At 38.5% G+C, this 19,547-nt stretch overlaps 1 protein-coding gene across 5 annotated transcripts in view; it reads left to right on the forward strand.

The window, feature by feature from the left end:
- LOC108976819 (glutamate decarboxylase) overlaps positions 1-19,547 on the forward strand; it is a 41,706-nt gene extending 22,159 nt beyond the window's left edge. For all 5 annotated transcript variants that reach the window (XM_018946180.1, XM_018946182.1, XM_018946178.1 and 2 more), the window contains exons 3-8: positions 501-737; positions 6,478-7,046; positions 7,150-7,217; positions 14,389-14,467; positions 16,754-17,098; positions 18,345-19,547. In XM_018946180.1, coding sequence (XP_018801725.1) covers positions 501-737; positions 6,478-7,046; positions 7,150-7,217; positions 14,389-14,467; positions 16,754-17,098; positions 18,345-18,518 — 1,472 coding nt within the window. In that variant the 3' untranslated portion in view covers positions 18,519-19,547. The remainder of the gene's footprint in view (positions 1-500; positions 738-6,477; positions 7,047-7,149; positions 7,218-14,388; positions 14,468-16,753; positions 17,099-18,344) is intronic.

Raw genomic sequence — 19,547 nt, forward strand, 5'->3', positions numbered from 1 at the left:
ATAGGGTTCTATTTAGTCATTCCACAATGAGCATCCAAGCGATAAGGTTAAAAAAACTAGCCATATATAGAGTGGTATTGTCTCAGTACTTTGTTCTGGACTATACAATTTCGTTACGCTAAGGTTTAAATATCATGGATCTCATATGCTCAATCATCCCATAGATCTAACTGGAATCTAAAGTACTCGCCTCAACAGAATTGTGAGAGCATCAAGGCGTTTTGTCAGTTTTTTTAAACAGTCGTCAATCTTAGACCATAAAAGTCCCACGGACTTTGTTAGAATTCATAGGAAAACAAACTACAGCGAATTAAGAGGGTTACCTGAACCATTTCGTAGAAGCTTTTTGATTCTTACACGTTCTTATGCGGTCCAACTAAATCCATACAAATAAGTATTTCATCTATCTATCAATCTATAAATTTAGCTCAAGGCTCTACATAGTCTATGAATAATTTCAACAGGCTTTTTATAAACCACACATTTTCCTCTCTTTCCAGATCTTTTGCCAACAACAGTTAGCGCCACTGCTGAAACCCGCGAGTTCCTGCAGAAGGTCATCGATGTGCTATTGGACTTTGTCAAAGCGACCAATGATCGCAATGAGAAAATCTTGGAATTCCATCATCCAGAGGAAATGAAGACGATACTAAACTTGGACATACCCGATCGAGCTGTGACCTTACAGCAGCTCATTGAAGATTGTGCCACAACACTGAAATATCAAGTGAAGACTGGTAAGTAAGCGAAGTAGATAAAGTACCTCGGAATTGAAGTAAATACAAATACTGAATATTGATAGCTCTACTCACGTTTCTATGCACTCATTCACGATCTCACGTCCACTATTGATTGAGGAAAAGTATTTATTTGTTTGTATATTTTCTTAGGCTTTAATTGAATTTTAGAAAACAACAACGGCAGAGAAGTGAGCCGAAATTGAATTCATTAAAAAGTTTTAGACACAAAAACAATAACAAACACACATGCAGGAAGTCAACGCCAACACCGACACATCCGCAACAAGGCAGGCGAATCCGGTTCGGTGGTGTGGCATGCGGCGTCGCTTTTAAGTGTCCCCCGCGGCATATACTTTCTTGCAACTATGTGGCATGCTACGTCTTCGTAGTGCCATAAATACGCTTATTATCGCTACTTCAAACACAATTGTGGTCACGTGGCCAATTCGATTAGGAAGCGCTCAAAGGGGCGGGCCAAAAGCGCTCGCGCACAATGAAATCAGTGTGGCATTCATGATGCAAGCAAAAGTGCCGAGTTTCCTAGTTGCCACACGACTTTTGGCTTTCAATCCTTTGGCGGTAAGGGATTTTGATTGATTTGGCACTTATGCCAACCACAATATTTGTCAGCAAAAAAAGCTATTCCCGTACCCTTTATGGCTGTGAGGAAAAGAGTTTCTGTAAACATATTCGCATGTCTGCAGATGAAAGGTGTAAATTTTAAGAGTCTGGATTCAATGGGCCATAAAATGGCATCAGCCGCGCGTTGATCTGATTATCTGTCCATTGTTCATTCGTGCTCGTGCTGCGCCACAAACTACCCTAATGCGACCGCAGCGCAACCAGTCACGTCTCGAGTGACACAATACGCACTCGCCGAAGAAGAGACACCATGCTGTGCTGAGCGATTGGGAGCATCAAAACATATGCTAATGCAAATTGTCAGTGGCGGATAATTATTATTCAAATATTATGCCAAGACAAATTTCGCTGGGAAGGAGCGATTGGCTCGTGCGCTGCAGTGAAGAGTACACTAAGCTTCTTGTAGCCCGCCTGTTCAAACATACCTCCAGCAGATAAGCACTGTCATTGTTTGTCTAACAAATTCAATTATGCAAAGTAGCAGCGTTTGACTTTTAATAAGCTTGTGAATCAAAAAATACGTATGTTTGAAATAAATTTCATATACACTTTATCATTTACAATGGAAAGCGCTGCGAAACACTATGACTTTGCGTCCTTGTCACTTTATCGACTCTTTATTTTTTTAATCCTTTACCTTTGGCAAAGCAAAGATTATTCGAGAAAAAAATTATCCCGAACATTTGGTCAGGTTAGGTAGTACTTGCTGGCTGTCACGCCATTCATCGATCCTTTCCTTTCGGTCCTTTGTAATGCCAGATGGAAATTCATCATTAATACGCGCTCAAGTTTAATATAGACTTTTTATCCCATTCTAAGATTTAATATAGTCTCTTGAACTGCGGAGCTTCTATATATCTAAGGAGCGTTCTAGATAGGGCCGGACATAAACAGAGGAGATATCGCAGCGTCGCTCTTATGCGTTCTTTGCTGCACTTTCCACATACTATATGCCAACGTTATTATGGGCATTACGGGCTTTACCTGTGACTACGCAAACAACAGTCCTGCAGTCTTTTCAAAACCACCGGATGCAGAAAGCTTACGTGTTTCTCTTCCGCTCCCTTGATCTTGGCGATATTACATTCACTTTTGGCAATCTCTCTCAATCATTTTTGTGGCCTGGAACTCAGCCGCAAACAGCTTTCCGGCAACCACTATATATTCTGGCTCCCTGCTTCTTAAGTCATTCTCTGACGCAATGCGATGTGAGATTATTGCTTTAATTACCGCTTGTTTATCGAAATATTGATATTCTTTACGTTGTTTCCTTCGTTGTTATCTATCTCAACAGCTTTCCTGATACTGCAGTATTCCGGCAGCTTGAAGGATCGCCGCAAATCCCGGCGTCCCGTCCAAAAGGCAGTTTTGATCCGTAGTTAGATTACCAAAAATTAAATAGTATCTTCTTCTTTAATTGTTTGAACTGCAATGTAGGGAAAAATAGGGAAAGGCCTAGAGAATTTCACAGGATCGCTCGATTTATGGTCAACATAATCGGACTCCTGAGCGTACTATTCGCAAAACCATCACCCAGCTTGAGATCCAACATTCATTATTGCATAATATTCAACCGAATAAACGCAATGAAGAAAATATAGCACCCGAAGCTGAGAGTACACACGAAAATCGTGGAGAGTCGATTCGGTCCCTGCGTAGCAACTCGGTCTGGCGTATGGAATGACTTTGTGCATTTTACGTCGACATCTAAATTGAAAGCGTACAAAATACAACTTGACCATCCCAAGCGACTTTGCTTCTCTCTATGGGATCTTTCCAAGAAGATCCAACGTTTTCGAGCCAAATTTTGTTCAGCGATGAGGCCCATTTCTGGCTCAATGGATTGTGAACAAGCAAAATTGACACATTTGGGACGAAAAGAAAACTGGAGGGCTTCAAGAGCTGCTATTTCATCCAGGTTACCAACGGTTTGATACGGTTTGTGGGCCGCTGGAATCATCGGTTAATATTGCCTTAAAACTGATTCCGATGAGAACGTAACCGTCAATGACGACCGCTATCGTGTCATGATAACTTGATTATGGGTTATAAAGTGGACGTTCTGTAATAAATTTTAGTTAACTAAGTATGAACTTCAATAACAAACACTAACTCTTCAAAGGCTTAAAAATAATTAGGGATTTCCGTTACTCGTTAAACTCCTGTTAAAGTGAGACATAACTAGACACACATAACGGTAATCCAGCATTGACTTGCCTATTTTCAATGACTTTCGCATTTAACTTTAATGTGAATGCCATCAAATCTCACTTTACCACTCACACGGCCAGCTCGGCTGGGTCGCAAAAATGCTTTTGCTATTATTTCGTAACTGCGATAAAAATCCCATTTATGATCCATAATCCCACGTAATCCCCCGCACTCCATATTGGCAACATAATATGCTACTGCCAACCCCAAGCAGCCTACGAAATCCACAGAAATATATGTTTATAGACATGACAAGGATATACTCAACCCGCATGGCATACATACAAACACATAAGCGATGTTCATTCATAGTTGGCAGCAAGCAGGCGCTACTGTCTGCTTGACACTGCATTGGAGTACTACTTCAATATCTCTCTATAAAAAAACATATATATATGTATATATATATATAATATGTGTGTATATATCTATGTACATGTGTTTGTGTGCGCAGAGAGCTTTAATCAAAATCCGTTGTTATTTTCTGACTCGCTGCACGCTGATCCTTTGATGCGAATGAATGGCTCAATGAACGAATGAATGACTGGCAGCGTGCGCGGAGGGTGACAGCAACAACCATAACATAACACTGGCTGGGCGAAAGTTTAGGCCAACTGTGACACACTGCCGGCAACACCGCGCGCAAATTGAAATGTTTGCCTTCGTTAAATCATACCTGATCCCTTCAAGACAAATGATTCACTCCATGCGGAAATGCTGTTTGGTGGCCTCAGCTGGTCCACACACATATACGAATCCATATATATAGACGTATGAGCGTGCAGTTTGACATGAATGACGCCTGCGAGGCCTGAGGCAATGGGTTTTTAATCACACGACTTATGGCACCCGACATTGAGCTGCCAACGACTTAAGACGAAGGGTTCGTGCATAAACTGCAACCCCTTGTGGAGCGAATTCACACTAGGCACATCGTTGTTGGGCAAATCGAGTTCGTGTGCCTCGGCTGGCGAGTGTTGTGCGCTTTGTTTACTATTTCTTGTTTGTATTTTGATTTACTTTTGGATTTGTTTCGTATTTGTTTGCGATTTCATTGTGGACTCTGTTTGGGGATTTCGCCTGTGTCCCATTTGGCTGTTGTGTTGCTGCAATTCGCAATTAGCCGCAATAAATGAGCAATTTATGAACCCACTCGCAACAGTCGCAGAGCTGCGTAGCTCGTGTGTCATTTATTAGAATTAGAGCACTACCAACTCTGCATAATATTCGAGTGTGTGGATATATTTAAATAGAAGACTCTCACTCTTACTTTCCCCGCTAGCCAACAAACAGTTGCGACCTTATTCATATTTTCTATGGACTTTTATTTTCGCTGGGAAAAAAATATATCGATTTGTTAACGGAAATGCCAGATGTGCCGGAGTCTGCCGCCTATTTGCTCAAACTGCGTTCGCTCACGGTTGAACTGACCTTTGCAGCGGCGACCTCGGCCTCGAATACAATGGTATTGAACTGCGCTCAGGCGTGCTTCCCGACGCCACGATGCCACAAAATCCTGGAAGTCAGCGTAGATACACACATAAACACTTGTAAACAATAAAAAATATTAATATATATTTTTGTTTCCTCATTGTCTGGACGTGCCATTGTCTTAGCTGCGCAATGAGCGTATTACTTTCGCTTCTTGATTGCATTCAACATTCAACATAGCATAGATTGGTAGCGAAAATTGCTCTTTTCTTTTTGATCGAAGTGAGTCTTTTGATTCTGGTGTGAGTATTCTGTGACATAGCTGCCAAGCACATCTGTTGCTAGCTTATGGCTCAACGTCTATCGTCTGCCGCCTGTCTCGCGTCGTTCAATCTGCTGCTTTATGTCGAGTGACGTTGTGATAGACAAGCGCGAATAATTGCAAAAGCTCCGCGTTGCCTCTTTAAGTTGAAGCTCCCTATTGAAAAAACCTTTAAATACAGTACGGCCAAGGACATTGATAACACCTTCTGAATCTAAAACAAGATGGACGTCACTTTTCCGATTGTGCAATCTTGTCCTTCCTCGTAACAGATTTCCCGGCGAAATACACTATCTGGCTATGCCCATTATCTGGAGTTAGCCAAGATAGCACCTATTGTTCCTACAAATTTCGCTGCCTCCTAAGATGTGCACAAAACTGAAGCCGCTCGGCCTTCCCTTCGCTCTATGGGCTCTTGAAAAGTTCCACGAATATCCGACATTTTCGAGCCAAATAATGTTCAGCGATAGGGTCTATCTCTGGCTCAATGGGTATGTAAATAAGAAAAATTGCTAAATTTGAGACGAAGAGCAACCTGAAGAGATTCAAGAGCTGTCATTTCATCGAGAAAAAAAAACCGGGTTGGAGTGGTTTATAAGCTGGTGGAATCATCGGTCCATGCTTCTTCAAAAATTATGCCGGTGAGAACGTAACTGTCAATGGCGACCTTTATCACGACACTATTTAAATCCTGAAATTAAAGCTCTTGATCTTGGCGAACTTGGTTTCAACAAGACGATGCCGTTTCCTACACATCATAATTTCAGGCTTCGGGCTGGTTGATTGTTCACTATATCGGACAAACCCACTTCGATTCAGGTCTTCACAGGTATCATCGCAAATTATACTCAACAGATGGACCATCTGGGACGTAGCCGCGACCAACATATGAAGGCGACAATCTTCAAAAAATAAATGCCAAAAATTTTCTATCGAGTGATAATAAACATTCCCCATCAAATTTGAAGAATCTGTGTTTTTTCTTTAAAAAAAAAAAGTAGGAAAATGGATGATCTTTAATCTGTCAAAATAATAATAAACCAATTCTGATCTAACATTTTTTTCTCTCCAAAACTCACCACTTTTACTCAAGTATCGTTTTAATCTCTTTTGTTTCTCTCTACTTCGCAGGGCATCCACACTTCTTCAATCAGCTGTCATGCGGACTGGACATCGTCTCGATGGCTGGCGAGTGGTTGACTGCAACTGCCAATACCAACATGTTCACATATGAGATTGCGCCCGTCTTCATTTTAATGGAGAATGTGGTACTGTCGAAGATGCGTCAAATCATTGGCTGGGAAGGTGGTGACTCCATATTGGCACCAGGCGGTTCGATCTCCAATTTGTATGCATTCCTTGCGGCACGTCACAAAATGTTCCCCAACTACAAGGAACACGGTGCTGCCGGTCTGCCCGGCCAACTGGTCATGTTCACCTCTGATCAATGTCACTATTCGGTGAAGTCCTGCGCTGCTGTTTGTGGTCTGGGTACAGATCACTGTGTTATGGTGCCATCTGATGAGCATGGCAAGATGATCATTTCGGAGTTGGAGCGTTTGATATTGGAACGAAAGGCCAAGGGTCACATTCCATTCTTCGTCAATGCAACCGCTGGTACTACGGTGTTGGGTGCCTTCGACAACATCAATCAGATAGCCGATATTTGCCAGAAGTACAAGTGTTGGTTGCACATAGATGTGAGTGATTGAAGAGTTTCAAAAAAAATTTAAGAAAATTAATATAAATTATTATAAACTCCATTTACTTTTGTCTCCTTTCCTTTTACTTGTACTGTTTTAGGCTGCTTGGGGTGGTGGTCTGCTTTTGTCACGGAAATATCGTCATCCCCGTCTCTCGGGCATTGAACGGTGAGTTTTCTGAATAATCATTTGCATATGTATTACATAGGGTAAAGTATGAACCTCGAAAATTTGACATTACTTGGTAAGAAGTCCATTAAAGTCATGCGTTCTTCTACGTTTTGGGTGTTTCTTCGTCGATGATTGGAATCAACGAACTTTTAACGTGATCTGCGATCTACTGAATATCGCTAAGTTTTTACGGGCAAACAGTTGTCACATATTTACGAAACAAATACATGTCCTATATAAATAGGTCACCATGTCGAAACAGAATAAGCTACTAAGTAACAAGGACATATGTATATAATTATAAGCATAGTTGACGCTTTGCTCTTTCGCTGTTGTGTGGCCTTTTTCCTATCCAATTTCCTTCAAAAAAAAAAGTATCCTGATCTCCCCATTCACCATTCCTCTAATTTAATATCCCTTTCTTTATGGTAGACCACATTTTTAGCGAATGTTATCTAAATGCCCCGTTATAGTAGCTGTACCTATGTAATAAGTCTTTAGTATTTGTTCTATCTTACTTAGGCCATCTCTTCTTCGTAATCTTGCTTTTGTTATAGATCTCCACCTGTTCTGAACTATTTGTGCAATTTTTGTCTAAAGCTCTTTCCTGGTGAGAATGGTATTAATTTTGTGTGCTTAGTTGCTGACTACCTGGAAATAATCTTTAGCGACGTCAAGATCAGCTGTGCTGTCTGGCTCTTTGCGTATATGGTTGCTATCTATAACACCTTCACAGAAGTCCTATGCTTAGTACTTCCGCTTGGAAGAACCCCTACTCCATAGTCCATTTTGGAATCATTGGTGTAGATTTAAATAGTATCCGCCTTCCTTATTATCCTCTTCAATTCCATTCACGTCTAGAAGGTATCCTAATCAGGAAATAACTATTGAAATTCCATCCAAATGGTCTGATATCGCTATATCCATAACGAATTCTGTTCCATCTAACTCCTTAATTCTCATAGTAGATATGCGATCTAACAATCGCTAATACTAATATCTGCTAGATGTACAATAAGTTAAAAAAGTAATGGTAGGAAATCATACTTTTTTCTAAGTACTAACAAAATCTTAATAAAGATATTGTTCTTCTTCTTTATTGGCGTAAACACCGCTTTCGCAGTTATAGCCGAGTTTACAACAGCACTCCAGTCGTTCTTTCTTTTCGTTGTTTGGCGCCAATTGGAGAATTTAAGTGTAGCCAGGTTCTTCTCCACCTGGTCTTCTCAATTGAGTAAAGGTCTCCCTGTTCCTTTACTTTCTCTCGAAAACTCATAGCACCAACTCTTCACTCAGATATAGCGGAATAAAGGCAGCTTATTTTCGTGCTGTGAAAAGCAACTTAGCAATCGACGAAAATGTAGTGTGTGTCAATACTCTTTTCACGAAACTTTTCCAAGATTTGGCTCATGGTGAATATCTGTTCAGTTGTTTATTTTCCAGGCCTAAAGCCACACCGATATGGTCCAATCAGTTTTTTGACGGTGGACTTTAATCTTTCACACATTACACTCGATAAGGCCTAATATGTATGCGATATTAAGGAGGCTCAGATTTGCGCAAATTTTGGGATATAACTTTTTTTTGGATTGGACAAAGCATACTTAAATTCCAATCGTCGGGAATGCTTTTGTCAGACCGTATTCTACAAAGAAGCTGATGCATTCTCCTTATCAGGTCTTCGCCGCCGTATTTGATGAGCTCGGCCGGTAATACATCGGCCCAAGCCACTTTGTGGTTCTTCAGGAGCGTGATTGCTATTGGAACTTCTTCATGGTCGAGCATTGGAACCTCCGGTCCATTATCACCGATTGGGGAATCGGGTTCGCCATCTCCTGGTGTTCAGCTTTCACTGCCATTCARCAGGTTCTAGAAGTGTTCCATCCATAATTCCAGTATGCTCTTGGCATCAGTCACTTGATCACCTTTGAGGTTTCTATAAGAGTATGCTGCGGTCTTGAAATAGTCTAGGATAATTAATAGACAGACAATTCATTCAGGACCATTTCATTCATTGTTGTATGCTGGTTCTGAAGTTCGAAAATTATGGCGAATATTCCTGTATCACACTGACTTGGTAACAATTCAAGCTAGTGATGTCAGCCAACAAACTTTTACGAGCTAAATCCAGAATAAATCCGTACACAGCAACAAATTATTGTACTATTTTCGAGTACATATATTTCATTTCTTATAATTATTAGTCTCAGATGAAAAAGTATGAAATTTTTTAAACAATTTTAAAATCAATATTTGCTTTGAATTATGTGTGCTCTGTAAAAAAAACTATTTCTTCCTCATCTATTTGGATTTTGAAGCTTCAGCTTTCCATTAAAAGCTTTCGATGGCGCCTTTCACAGCCATTGAACGACCATTAATCAAATGTCATACGCTCGGCTTAGCTTCAAACTGAGAACTGTAAGCTTACTGCTTGTCATGGTACCCTCTATTAATGATACAATTCATTTTCGAAGCATCAATTAAAACAATTCTGCAACAATAGGAGGCACACACCCATACATGGCAACAAGAAGGACTAAGAACTTGCATAACCGCAACTTAACATAATTGAACGCTGCAAGTGAAAGAAGGCCCATAAAACCCGACAGATTAGTGGTTACTCGCTATAAATTGCTCTCTAGTGCAAAGTGCGTGCGAGTGTTTGTGTGTAAGCGCTAGAGCTACTTTATACAAAGCCTTGAAAAAAATTTAAAGCATAGCATTAGGCGCGCAACGGGCGTTGATGGATATGGTAATCAATTTGAGAGTGCTTAGGCCATTTAAAGATTAGCATGGTCGCAGCGCCACCGCAAGCCGCCAGACTTTAATGCGTACAACAACAGCAACAGAGGAAGTGAGTGATAGAAATGGTGTTATTTTACTTAAGTTACATTTAAGTTTGGAGTAGCAGCTTCTTTATCGGAGTGAGCTTAGCTTAAGCTGACAAGACTGACAGCGTGTGTGAGAGGAAATGCATAACATACAAGAAATAGTGGAGTGATTGGTTCACCGTTTGTTTTTATTGCATTCCACTGCAGAAGATTACGGCGCAGTTATGTCAGCTTCGCGTCACTGCAGCGACGAATGCAAAGCAAATTAAACTTTTAAGCGAAAATTCCTCAGACCTTTTCAAATCTTTTAGCTTGCAGCACAAAGCAGAAGCAATCCTTATGAATTGATTTCTATAAGAGTGTATATGAGTCGGAGTATGTGTGTTTGTATAGCTGTCAAAGTGTTGCCCTTACTTTACAAAAGTCCACACACACCCCAGCCAACCCAGCCACCTCAGCCATCAATTACATTTCAACAATGTGCCGCCTTTCTTCGCTGCTCAATTTTGAGCATTTTTCACTTGGCTTTCCCTTCCAGTACTCTTGCATTGACTGCGGGTGGCTGTTGAAAATCCATTTTCGTATTTGTTTAGCCCCGTACCCTCGCAATGCTGGACGACCCGCATTTTGCTTTAACATCTTCTTTCTTGTTGTGCATTTTACCGTTAAGAATGTCAATAAACATCAACTTGAAACAAAAGGATTACAACAACTGAGCAAATCATTCATCTACTCTGCAATTTGTCCGTCTTGTTATTGCTTTTTGTGCAATGCAAGCGTCAACAACAGCTGGTGCACCTGGCAAATTGTGCAATCTAAAGTTAGAGAGTTCTCAGCTCAGCATATGACATAACTTTTGCATTAAAGGATTAGCGATTGGAATGCTTAAGTGTAGTCTGAGATTGCAGGAATGTGCTTACTTATATTAAATTGATATGAAATGAACATTGGTCTTCCCACTTCATTAAATAATATCTTACGAGATGTGGAGGAAAATTAGTATACAGAGAGTATAGACATATCCTGTTCCTGTGTTCCTGCGTAACTAGTTTAGACCCCGACTAGACTAGAAAGTTCTCACCTTGCTCGATACTGTACTCGATGACTCCATGAGGTCTTCCTCGATTTCACCCATCTCATTATCAGCAGTCAGGTGCCCAGTAGCATCGATATCTGATTTGTATGTCACAATTTTGACCTTCGTGAATACGTAGCTATCTCTCCACCGGCTTTTTCCAGCGGTTCAATGGATCTCCACGCCAAATTCAGCTGTAAGGTCTTCAAAAGCCTTTCCAAATATTTACTCTCCGTTGGCAAATTTTAAAGGTAGGCTCTAATGAGCTAAATTATCGGGTCCGACTGTGATAGTGTAGCCGGAGACCAAGCCCTTACTCTTGGCCTGTATAAAATCGATATTCTTAACGACCGCTACCAACCTGGCTACGGGATATACCTCTCTGTGCTTTGGATATATCGGCTTGTAAAGCTGAACCGATCTCTCGGAGTTCTATACCATCTTCTTGACTTTGCCTTGGTACCAGCGATCGATGTATGAGCTGTATTTGTGCCTTTAGCAGTTCAAATTTAAAATTGGACAAAACTGCATTCGCACAACTAATGCAATCCTGGAATTGATTTATAAGTTCCTTTTTGATTGAGTGCGACATTACGATTTTTCTGTAGCTGGATCATCGACCTTAATTGGCTCTTGTCGCCTCATTCCCTTCCTGCTTTGTAGCCAATCACTGTTTACTCGGTATGTTTCCGGCTGTTGTGATGTAGTTGCTTTTCTGGAGCTAGGCTAAGCTACAATTCCAATGCTAGTGCTAGCCTTTGCACCTAGATCAAGACTACCTACTGTCTTCGCTTTCTTTTCAGAACAACTAATTCATTCTGATTTTTTTGCAAGATAGCCGGATTTCTCTGGTTTTTTACTTTATTAAATTTCATTATTCTCCTGTATTTTCAAACTATAATCACATCTCATACAAATTCATTAGGGGCTCAAAAATGGTTTGAGAAGTCTGTGATCGTCAATTTATAGGATAGTTAACAAAATCTGGTCTATATCTTAAAAAGAGAAGCCAAAAAGCACACATCTGTTATAAAACCATATTTGCAATATCTTTCAGTATAGCAAGAAAAATCCTATCTTCAAGCTTTGAAATAAATTCTTTAGTTCTAACCTTGATAGATTTGCTCACAGTTGAAATGATTAGTTATTTTTATAACGATCTTATGATATTTATTTTTCTATTTTTCTGTTACGTAACTTATAAAGGCAGTAAAATATTTCTAGAACATTCCTTATCAAGATCATTGGTTGTATAAAATCCGAAAACCTTAAAAACTCCTTTTTTTTTTAAACCAATCTAACATTTTATATTCTTCGATACTCATAGGATTCTTTCATGCGGAAGTTAACATTGATATTAGGATGGATCTCGTCCATATTCTGTGATGTACATATAAAATGTTTATTTTAATAACAGGATTAAATAGTTTCTTTACCCCTCCGAAAAACCTTAAACTGAAAAGAGATATACTTCCTCTTTACAGGAAGCCATAATAACGAAAAATGCGGGAAGTATTCTACAGAACATTTTGAACAACTTTGCTTAAGAAACTATACGTCTAAAAGCGGTTTCGAACTACCGATTTCTAAAGCGAAGTTTTTTAGAATTAAAAAATTATGTTCGCCAGTTTTTGAGGTATCCCAATGATATTTAACACGTAGATGCATTTTGGTATTCTATTATTCATTATCGGAATCAACAAGATCAGACACTGTAATATATCTCCCATACAAAAGATTAGTCATTATTTTTAAGCCTCGCATGAAAAATCGTTGACTCGAAATCGCTTTTAGACCAATAGCATCTTAGACAAAGTTTGCCCTCCCATTCGCGATTTTATAGAAAAAAAGTCGAACCACTCTAATTTGAATGTAAATTTAGGTTCATAATATTTGTTTACTTCAAAGTATCAAAAAGAGTTTGTAATAAAACAAAATGATAGAAATTATTATGCCGCACCGCTCATCGATAAAATTAGGTGATGAGAGAATACATTACATTGGTCATTGATGAGCATTTTGTAATGAAATCCTTTCTTCTAATGAGGTTTTTTTATTAAGTAACGTGAGTGACATTTTTAAACATTTTACAATGCAAAATTCTTATTAAAAATATTCAGTCATCAATAAGAGTTATAATAAAGATTACCAACTGAAAGAAAGGTGACAATCGGTAGATTGCTATAAGATTGATCGCAGTGCTGCAAAGTTTTTTCCTCTAATATGAAGAGAAGTACTCATAGTGTCAAATAATATCTTATTATAATCTTCTTGTGAAATGTGTTCAATTCTGCATATGTAATTTATTGAATCTTCATAGAAAGACAATTAATCTTTCTTAAACCACCGAAAGTATAAGTATTTGACTAGTATTAATAAAAAAGTAAATGATACTCGTATCGCAACGAAAAGATATGCTGCACACAAATCACTATCAATTCCGGTGGGAAAAACCGAAATGCCACCAACAAAACCGTTTATTGATGAACCTGATGAAGAGCACTCATATGCCACTTACAAGCCAGTGCCAACGAACGCCTCCTCAAGAACACAACAAATAATCGCACACATTCCGGAGATATACTCTACGACAAACACACACATGCATATTATATATATGTCTGTGTATCGAGATTTATGTCGAGTATAAACGCTGCAATTGAAATCTGGCAAATGTTATTTGAGTGTTTACGTTCTACTGAACAAATAAGATATCATCACGGCCTTGCGACGCAGACTGCGTGCCGCCAACAATCGACCCAAGCCGCCGAGGCACAACCACAGCCAAGTAAAGTCGAAATTGCTGGCAGCATCTGTGTGGCAAACCGTAAATAGCTCCCAGAGGGATGTTTAGCAGGCGCGCTCATAGTCAACGCGACAACACAGCCTGCCTCATCCTCACCCCTGTCGAGCAGCTAACAACTTTTTTCACTCCCCCTTGTCGTGTTGTTTGAATTGAATTAAATGTTGCGGCCGTTCAACGAGTCTCACAGAAAATTATATTGTATATACATGTAAGTGAGGGCATCTGAGGGTTGCTCTCATCCCTCCAGCTTTATTCTGGCATACCCTGAAGTCAATGGACTCGCGTTAATTGCTTGTAATTTGTTGCTGAATGCCATTTAATTGTGGCAAATATAATTTATTAATTTCATTTACTTAATAATTAATTATGAGTTCACAGTTGCGGCCAATTATGCAATAATTTATTTCGATTTTTTCTCTTCTTTTTATTATGCGATCTAAATTATGCGCGCTTTAGAGCCGATTCGGTCACCTGGAATCCACATAAATTGATGGGCGCCTTGTTGCAGTGCTCCACCATACATTTCAAGGAGGATGTAAGTAGATTTTTTTTATAAATATAAATATACATATATAGCTTTATATAAAATACACTGCATGCAAATACATATGTACTGTACACAAGTCGAAAAATCAATAAAGCCTAGGAAAACAAACACATTCCAAATAGCTTTTTTTATTACCAGTTTGAAACAATCGGTATACCTACATATATGGATCAAGCTAGGTTGTAGTTAAGAAGAAAATTTATAAGAAATTCGGAACACTACTCTCCATTTATCACAGAGATTGTATGGAGATTATCTCTTTCAAGGGTTGGCCACGTCTACGTCTCAGATGGTCCATCCGTTGTGTCCAATTTTCGAAGAATCGTTGAGCATTTTTTTCTAATCTTTTGATGTTTTGCTCCAACGCCTGAATCGAAGCGAGATTGTGCGCATAGACTTTAGACTTTACATATCTTCACAGGAAAAAGTCAAACGGTGTGATATCACACGATCTTGCTGGCCAATCGATCGGCCCAAAACGTGAAATTATCTGCTCATCGGAGTGCTCTCGTGATAATGGTCACCATTGACAGTTACATTCTCACCCACATTATTTTTGAATAAATATGGACCTATAATTCCACCAAACCGTTGTTTTTTCTCAATGTACTGACAGCTCTTGAATCTCCTCAGATTTCTCTTCGTCCCGAATGCGGCAATTTCGCTTATTTAAATACCCATTGAACCAAAAATGGGCCTCATAGCTGAGCAAAATTTAGCTCGAGAACGTCGGTTGACCATAAGTTGAGCGAACACATTTTTAACAGAACGTAAATTTTTGTAATAAAGTTCTACTCATAGACAGTGGTTTGGAGATATTCTATAAATAAGCACGCTGTCCCTTCATTATCATTTTATCAATACGATCTCATTTATTGAGATACCAAAGGATTTCAGTTTTTTGCAGTTCTGGCTGCGCTAATAAATGTATTCCCCTGAGAACTACAAACGCCGGAGGCATTGTATCCGATCTGGCTCCTCTCTCTGCTCTGTCTATAACTATACTATACTATACTCTTTTTTATTGATGTACATAGTTCTTAGTGTTGAGAAACCAATAAATTCTTCTTAGATATAACGCATTTAAAATATTTACTACTTGCTATAACCTAGCGATATCCTTCGAGTTCGAAAAACAAGTGCACTAACCGATTAAACAAGAAAGGTATCTGATAGTTTAAGCCGCTTTGTTAGCTTTAGAAAATCCTGAACAAGATAACATGATTGTAAAAGATAGTACTGTGTATGTACTACATAGGAGTATGGATTTTTGGAGCAAGAGGAGTTTTCTTTATAGTATGCTTTCCATTCTTCTTAAATGCTCAACCTGTTAACTTATTGTTCATTCCACTTCAACTCTCTCCTTAATGCTCAACATGATTTGTACTTTTCTCGTACAATATACATACACACAAATGTATGTTGTTGGAATTTCAATAATGTGCGAGTCTGTCTAATTCAAATTGTATTCGTTGTGCGTGCACCCAAATGAAATACCTACAAAATCACCCCCGAAAGCCATTAGTCGCAAATTTTTGTAACAGTACAATAAGCAAAACGAGCAACTGCAACTACACACAGCAACAAAAGTCATTCGAGCAATATGCTTGCTTTGGTCACAGTTGTTTTTGAAAGTTATTGCCGGTTTCGGCGAAGCCAAACTGTCAGTTTTGGAATTTTAATTAAATTTTCAACTTGACTTATTGGCAAAATGTGCTTTTGGCATGCTGACGCTCTGCAGTTATTGGTGCTTATATACCTGCACATATATATAAGTGACTGTTGTAGTATATAGATATGTACATACAAAATAGATTTAGTTTAATTGCAAAATAAATTCTCGAAATTATAAAAAATATAGCTTGGCTTCTCGAAAAAAACACTTAGCTCAATTTGCTTCTTCGCTCCTTTTCGGCTTTAAGTTTACTTCAAAAATTCTACTTCACTTCAATCCTACACTTTGTCCACTTCACATAATCCCCAAAGTAAATAGTCTGACAAGCTTGAAAGGAATTACAATTACAACTACAAATAACGATTCAACATGAAAAGCGCATTAAATGCGTGAGAACGAAATCTGCTGCCAAGATTACAACAAAACACATATTGGCAACTGAACGTAAACACGCACACACACTAACATTAAGTATGTGCACAGCCATTACACGCTCTAGCGCGCTTCACTCTCTAGTCATAACACTTCACTCTCCACCCATCACACTACAAATGTCACTCTTCCACTAATCCGCTGCATTTTCTTTTACTCACCCGCAGGGTCTATTGATTAGCTGTAATCAAATGTCAGCCGAATATCTATTCATGACGGACAAACAGTACGACATCAGCTATGACACCGGCGACAAGGTCATTCAGTGCGGCCGACACAACGACATCTTCAAATTGTGGCTGCAGTGGCGTTCCAAGGGCAATGAGGGTTTCGAACGTCAGCAGGATCGTTTAATGCAGCTCGCTGAATACCAAGTGAAGCGTATACGGGAGCAATCAGACCGTTTCCATCTGATACTCGAGCCCGAGTTGGTCAATGTTTCCTTCTGGTACATACCAAAGCGTTTAAGAGGTGTGGCACATGATAAGAGAAAGGAAGCTGAATTGGCCAAGGTAAGTAATGAGTTTTTATTAATTACAAAAATTTGGGTAATAAACCTCAAACCAAAGATTTTTGAAAAAATGGAAAAATCATTTATGAAAATGGTTTTCCGAAACCTACAGTGAACTACCAAAATATAAAAGAAAGCTATTTTTCGAAGCTAACCTAGTCATGATCTATCCCAAGATCTCTATTCATCTTTGAAGAGCTACAACAGTAACTGCAACGTCTAACAGACTAGCCTCTGCCTAAAACACTAAGTCGAGACTAAAAAATATGAGGTCGAAAAAATTCTCCAATTTTGATTAATGCGACGATGATAATTTTCCAGACTCTCTTAAAATATTGCATGATTCACCTAAATGTAACTCGAGTTATCAAATGTAATGAGCCCAAATTTATTTGTCAAGAAGGCGGATCTTCGTAAAGTCATCTTTGATACTGTCGATACTTTCCTTCCAAATTTATGCTCTCTCCCGATTTTTTATCCCTTTAGAAGGTGGCAATACCTTTTTCTGTAGAGGAATTGAGCGTCTAAGGCTATTTCAAAGAAACTGATTGACGAGTACCCTTAGGATATAACAATTACCTGGGCGTATACTTATATAATTGTTTCCAAGTTTTTCTGTTATCACTGAAATTAGGATATTTCACACTTCGAATTCTACGTCTCATATTCATTGAAAAGCCGTACCATCACTTGGAAGATCTTAGCGACATTTTGTAAGATAGAGAAAAATTCTAAAATCGCTTTCAGCATACCACAGGTGGTTTCTATCTCTTAGAAGACGAATTTATCTTTATACCTCAAACCATTCTACAGCACTTTCTAGAATGGGACTTACTTGATGCAGAGGGATTGAGCTCCAAACTCTGGAATCCTTTTAGCAAACCATAGTTTCTTTAAAGCTCGTCAATGTCGAATGTTTCTTTATAACTCGAACTATCAAGCTCCTCTGAAATGAGGCTTACATAAAAATAGAAGAAAAAGATTTTTAACTCTGGGATCTTTTTTCACAGACCACAGATACTTTTCACAGCTATCGAATTAATTATTATGTTTCCAATACTCGAGTTCTTGGAGTCCATTTCATATGGGAGAAATTTTCAAATCAGAAGACTTCAAGTTTTTTTGGGATACGAATATCTGAACTTTCAGTAGCCACCATGTCGTATGAGTAATATTTTGACCACCTGCAAATTGAATGCTAAATTATATACATAAATTAACGATGCTGTATCTTCTTAATTCCACAGATCTGCCCCATCATCAAAGGCCGCATGATGCAGAAAGGTTCGCTGATGGTCGGCTACCAGCCAGACGATCGACGACCAAATTTCTTCCGCTCGATAATCTCATCGGCCGCTGTGACCGAACAGGATGTCGACTTTATGCTAGACGAAATACATCGATTGGGTGACGATTTGTAAACGAATGATGGAACTGAAAACGCTGAGTTATCTTAAATAAAGGACTGTGCAATTACAGTTACATATGTACAGTTAAGTAGGCCAATGGCGCAACTTGCAGTTCTAAAGACACTCAGGGCTGTAGGCAGTGCACACTAGGAGGCGACATAGTTCAATTAACGAAAATTAGGAAAAATACAACAAAAAAACAACAAAAACAATAACTGATTATAAAATAAAATCAAGAAAATGCCAAAAAAAAACTTTAAAAAAATATTATTTAGCCAAATCTATATCGACCAAGAACTATCTTTAAGGTAAAAGCATATCAAAGCAAAAACCAAAACAAATAATGTTGTTCGCGCCTGCGCAGCGCATACATACTCATATTATACATTTATTGTATGTATGTATGTGTAATTCATGCATTCATGCTACATACTCGTATATATACTTATATACATACATACATACATACACACWTACATATTTACATATTAATGCGCGCTGTAAACATTGTTAAGTATTAATCAGATCATTTTAATTAACTGTTTTCAATTGTTGTTGTTACTGTATGCCTGAGACTTTAATCACTGTTTTGTTTGTGTGCTAAACACATACATACTTTACACATAATACATATTTCTATATATATAAGTACATATATCTAATATTATACATTACTAATTGCTATATACATATTTACAACAACAAAAACTAAACAAATATGTATGTATGCYGAATATTAGCCAAAAGTGCTAAAGCGAAGCTAAAATTTGTGGAGTGAAGCTGAATCCCCGACCTCGTTGTCAATTACATCTAGTCTAACGGTATATACAACTTACACTGTATGCGCTTACACATGCGCAGATGCCAGTATATACATGTATGTAAATAAATATATATATATATATATTTAGGAATATATAAGCATGCATTTACTTGCATTTGCCTGTGTGAGTGCTGCGAGTGAAATAAACCGTAGCAAATTAGCAAATTATTTAATTAAATTAAATCATTAAAGATGTTTGTATGTAATTATATTTCATT

This window comes from Bactrocera latifrons, unplaced genomic scaffold (assembly GCF_001853355.1).
Source record: "Bactrocera latifrons isolate USDA-ARS-PBARC rearing strain unplaced genomic scaffold, ASM185335v1 scaffold_8, whole genome shotgun sequence".
In the NCBI taxonomy this organism is placed as follows: domain Eukaryota; kingdom Metazoa; phylum Arthropoda; class Insecta; order Diptera; family Tephritidae; genus Bactrocera; species Bactrocera latifrons.